The sequence below is a fragment of the Malurus melanocephalus genome, unplaced genomic scaffold, assembly GCF_030028575.1.
Source record: "Malurus melanocephalus ecotype Western Australia unplaced genomic scaffold, MMel_1.1 scaffold_1644, whole genome shotgun sequence".
NCBI classification, from domain to species: domain Eukaryota; kingdom Metazoa; phylum Chordata; class Aves; order Passeriformes; family Maluridae; genus Malurus; species Malurus melanocephalus.
The window spans coordinates 13819-18719 of NW_026624876.1; the positions used below are offsets into that span (position 1 = coordinate 13819).

General features: G+C 41.4%; 1 protein-coding gene across 1 annotated transcript in view; it reads left to right on the top strand.

Moving 5' to 3' along the window:
* The window catches only part of LOC130587217 (uncharacterized), a 10346-nt gene extending 5801 nt beyond the window's left edge, over positions 1 to 4545 (top strand). The window contains exons 3-6 of the mRNA XM_057388181.1: positions 2384 to 2750; positions 3380 to 3460; positions 3798 to 3917; positions 4002 to 4545. Coding sequence (XP_057244164.1) covers positions 2384 to 2750; positions 3380 to 3460; positions 3798 to 3916 — 567 coding nt within the window. The 3' untranslated portion in view covers position 3917; positions 4002 to 4545. The remainder of the gene's footprint in view (positions 1 to 2383; positions 2751 to 3379; positions 3461 to 3797; positions 3918 to 4001) is intronic.
* The last annotated feature ends 356 nt before the right edge of the window (positions 4546 to 4901 follow it).

Below are 4901 nucleotides of genomic sequence, written 5' to 3' on the forward strand. Positions count from 1 at the left end.
ACATCTGTAACTGCCTGCTTTGAGAAGTTTTGCCACCAGCACCACACTCACAGTGTCCCCAGGTAAGTCATTCCACTGCCCTGGAGACAGGGGAGGATGGAGCTTAAAAAGCTTTGGGTTTAAATTCTCACAAGTGCCTCATATCCAAGAGCTCCTRGGATGAAAGACAAATGGCTCCCAAGTTGYGYGGGCTCAGAAAAGACCAGTGTGGGGATTAGGAATTGTAAGGAGCCTTAGTTATTCCTGTCTTTATTTGGATTTCCATGATGTACAWAATGGTGGATGTCACCCCAAGCAATTCTGAAGAAAGACCTCTTCTTTCAATGCTGTTCAATGATTTTCTAGCTAAGGACAGAATATTTTCAGAGCAGCACAGAGACTCTAGGATTATATTTGACAGTAAAAGACATCAGGCCTTAAGAATCAAAGTCCCTCCACACCTGCTAAGTATTTAAGTTGAAGCCAAAATTTCTAGAATATGAGCAACCTCACCCTTTCCMTTTTGAATTTGTTTGATAGCTCCTAATATGAATTTTAAGATGTTTAGAGCACATATATATTATTTTCCAAATCTTTTGAGAATTCCCCCAAATCAAAATGACATAAAATAACAACCATTACTGTCACTGTGAATACTCCAGGCACTTTTTCTTCCAGGCTTAGTTAAGGACAGAGAATGTTTTTCTTCTGATTCAGGTTGGATTATTCCAGATAAAACAGTCATTAGGAACGCTAAGGCCTATTACTTTTTGGAATATAAAGTGTGMCTTTATCAGATGAAAGCAAAAGAGAAGTAATTTTTTTTTGTCCGAATAAATTGCCAGAACATGAAACACAAATCCATTCCAGAAGTAAGCAGTGGTAGAAATTCCTGGCTGTATTGTCAGGTAATGCAAACTAGTGGGACTTGCATGAGGCTTCTGCAGTCAAATAAAACAAATCTTCTGCTCTATGAACTACAACTGCAATGTGCACATTATTTCTTGCTGAAGATCTTGCCCAGGGAGTTACTGCAGAGGAGCAGCTTGTTTGTATTCTGGCTGCTTGGAAAGCCTGGAGAGCAGACCACATGAAAGCCCTTTRAGGTCTTCTCAGAGAGCACAGAATGCACAGGATTGACAGGCTCTGGCAAACCATGGTACAACACCTGGGAAGGAAATGTGTGYAGGAAGAATAGCAAAATGAGCCCTTTTTGATTTACACATTTTAACTGTGTGTTACTGCTGCYCTTGTCTTTGGGAAAGGAACTCAACTGACTGTGGAGCCAAGTAGGTATCCTTTATAAATTACCAYTTTCTGAGTTGTTACTCTTTYCTTTCTCCCTTTTTTAAWAMYTTTGTTCCTMCYAAAATTCAYGCAGCYACTCATTCATGTTTYTAAGTCACTAATTAGACTTCCTATGTGTAATTTTTTTGTATGCAACTAGACAATTTATATGTAAAAGCATTCTGATTCCACTTTTCAGTGTTGCCAAAGAACTTGAGCTCCACAGGGGAAGTTCTGTCTGTTAACATTCTGAGTGTCTTTGGGAAGTACATCTATACACTTAGTCTTCTTAGGATTTTCATAGTAATTGTTGGGATTAAAGTCATGTTTGGACACTAAAGGGAAATAAAGCATCTGTAGAGGTTGACATGTAAGTTCCTAAGACTATCTGTAGTGCCAGAATTAAAAAGACAACAGTGATGGCAGAGAGGGGTAATGTATAAAAGCATAAAATAAAATCTTATGAAGCATTTCTGTACTACTTTAATCTTACCCAATTGTTCAAAATTTGGGTTCAACTGAACTGGTCAAACCAAGTTAATGAAGGTTTGATTTCTGTTGGGTGTCWGGTTGCTGTAGATGTGGACAAGGGTGTTGTTTTGCCTGTTTGATCAGGAGAGGTGACCCATGAAGGTCTGACAGAGCATGATTTGGCTTTCACCTCAGTTCCTCAGCAGTGGCCTAGGGCTGATGGGGAAAGGGTGTATCAGAGCCCGTTGATCAAACTTAGATCAGTASCCTGTGATGAACAAAATGTTAGACCTGAGGGATCTCTTGACCCGCTCACAAGACAGGCTGCATGCAAAATGAAGACTAATGCACTTCCCTTTACYAAGAGACCCATCAGGATGCTCCTGTTAAAGTAGGCCCGGAGATCTTTGTGGATGTGTCTSACAGCCTTTCATAACCTGAGACCTTTCTGGCAAGGAAGGTTGCTGAAGGATTCCTTTCAGTTCCATGTTTTTACTCGAATTCAAATTTTTCATCTGAGTTAAATCCTGACATGGATTTGTGAGATCATCCTTGACTCTCCATGTATATGACCTGACCTAGAGGCAAAGATATTTTATTTAAAGAAGAAATCATGGTACAACAATGATTTGTTTGCTGCTACATTCTACTGAGACCGTTTCCTTGTAAGACAGTTACTGCAAGTTTAACCAATCTAATTTCATTACTTGTATGTCCAAACAATTATTTTTTTTCAGATATTCCAAACAGTTCCATCCCTSAAGTCATTGTGATGAAATCAAAGAACCTGGGAAAAGGTAGCAGCACTGGGAAAGCAGCTTGTTTGGCAAGGAATTTCACAACAAAGAACATCCTCTTGGAGATGCCCTCTAAGGAGGTTGTGTATGACCAGAGCTCATCCATTTTGACATCAGAGGGGTTGTACAATGCAATTAAAGTGGTCAGTGTGACAAAAGACACAAAYGTGACCTGCACGGCCAGATTCGACAACAGCATCATAACAACWCAGCCAGGTACAGTTTGGTGGCACAACTGTCACATTTCTGGAGACAGTGTCCTGTGGGGCTGGTGTTCCCCTGCTTGTCAGCACTGCCCAGGGCAGCCAGCAGAAATGAGAAAARCATTTGGTACTTCAGCAGGGACAGCTGAAAGATGTTTCAAAGATCTAAAAGAAATTATTTCAACTGTTGAATAACTTCTAGGTACTTWTTTAGTGGGGCAAGGAGAAAGACACAATCTGTTCAAAATATGTATTTCCTTGTGACTAAATATTTTACCCTTTAGCAGAAAACCTCCTGCAGCACATCCTGAAACAGCCTTTCTAAAACCAACAAAAAGTTAAAGCTGGGGTGTTTACGCGTTTTTTCACCAAAGCACTTTTAATATTTAGTGGAATTGGTTTTGTCATCCTGAAAGTCATTCCAATAGTAAAATGAAAACACTTTAGTATTTCTTTTGTGCAACTGCAACTGCATAGGGAAATTCTCACTTCAAATTAATGCAGGATTTAATGACTGATCATCTGAGCCCCAGTCTTACGTTCCTCAAGTTTCTATGCGAAGGGTTACATGATCGTATACTTTAAAGATTTATAAAATGTGGATGTAGTTTAAAATGCCTTTTCTTTACCATGCTACAGAAGAAGAAGAAGAAAAGAAGATTGAAGAAGCAGTAACAGAGGACAGTAACTGGGTTTGCAACAGCACAGACCCCTCAGCAAAAGGTGAGTTACCCTAACAGGTTGTGAAGTTGCATCGCTGTTTGGAGGATAAAGGCAGGGAGTTGTATTTTCTCCAGGGGAGAGGAATCAGAATATAACATACTCAGCAGACCAAGGTGCTGTTCCAAGGCTGCTCCTGCAGTAACACTCAAGCCCCAGGAAGCCAAAAGCAAAAGACACAGGCCCTGGGCTCCCCTGGTGTTGCCTTGTTCGCTATCCTCTGTTCCTTTGCTGCTCTCCYTTTCCCTCAAACTATTCCCTGGGGTTTGTTCCACTTTCTGCCAAGATCACAACATCAAAACCCACACCATGATCTCTCCCATCTTTTCTGAACACTCAGCAGATACTGAAGGGGAGAAAGTGAACATGCTGTCCATGGCTGTGCTGGGCTTGAGAGTTCTGCTGGCAAAGAGCATCGCCTTCAATACACTCATGAGTATCAAATTGTTCCTTTTCTGAGGTAAGGGAGCACTCAGCTATCAAACAGCAATTCCTTGGCCTAGTTCCATTAAATGTGATTTAAAAGCCCTCTTTACTCTTCCAGATATGGGGAATGAAGCAGGAAAGAGTGTGAACCAGCAGCACGCGAGGTTGAACCAGCAGTTTCAGAGCTGCTTACAGTGACCACCCAGGACACAAAGCAGCACAGTCCCCTGGAGACATTGAATGCTGTTCACTCCTGCCTGGCCAGCTGTTTTACACTGAAGTGTTTTAAATGCTTTTGCTGTTTCCCGTCCTCTGAGAATTGACGAGAGTGGGTTTATCCTCATCCTCCTCCTGAGTAATCTCTCCACTCTTCACAATTTGCATAGAAATGTCCAGCCTGCTTCAACAGCTTTGAAAACCCCAATGCTCGMTACAGACTTATGGTGTTTCAAAAGCCCCTTTCCCAGGCACCTCATGTCACTGCCTGGAGAGCTGGAGTGTTACTGCTGAGGGAATTCAAGCCCATTAATTGCCATTCGTAGCTTTGGGGTTTTTATCATTTTAATACCAATAATTGTGTGTATTGTAGATGAGAAGAACTGTGTAGGATCAGAAATGATTCAACTCAACCAGGTAATATTCAACCAGAGAAGCATTTCTTATTAATCCTNACTTTCTGCCAAGATCACAACATCAAAAACCACACCATGATCTCTCCCATCTTTTCTGATCACTCAGCAGATACTGAAGGGGAGAAAGTGAACATGCTGTCCATGGCTGTGCTGGGTTTGAGAGTTCTGCTGGCAAAGAGCATCGCCTTCAATACACTCATGAGTATCAARTTGTTCCTTTTCTGAGGTAAGGGAGCACTCAGCTATCAGTGATTCTTTGGCCCAATTCCATTAAATGTGATTTAAAACCACTCTTATTCTTCCAGATATGGGGAATGAAGGCAAGAGGAACATGAAGAAGAGCAGGAAAGAGTGTGAACCAGCAGCACAAGAGGTTGAACCAGCAG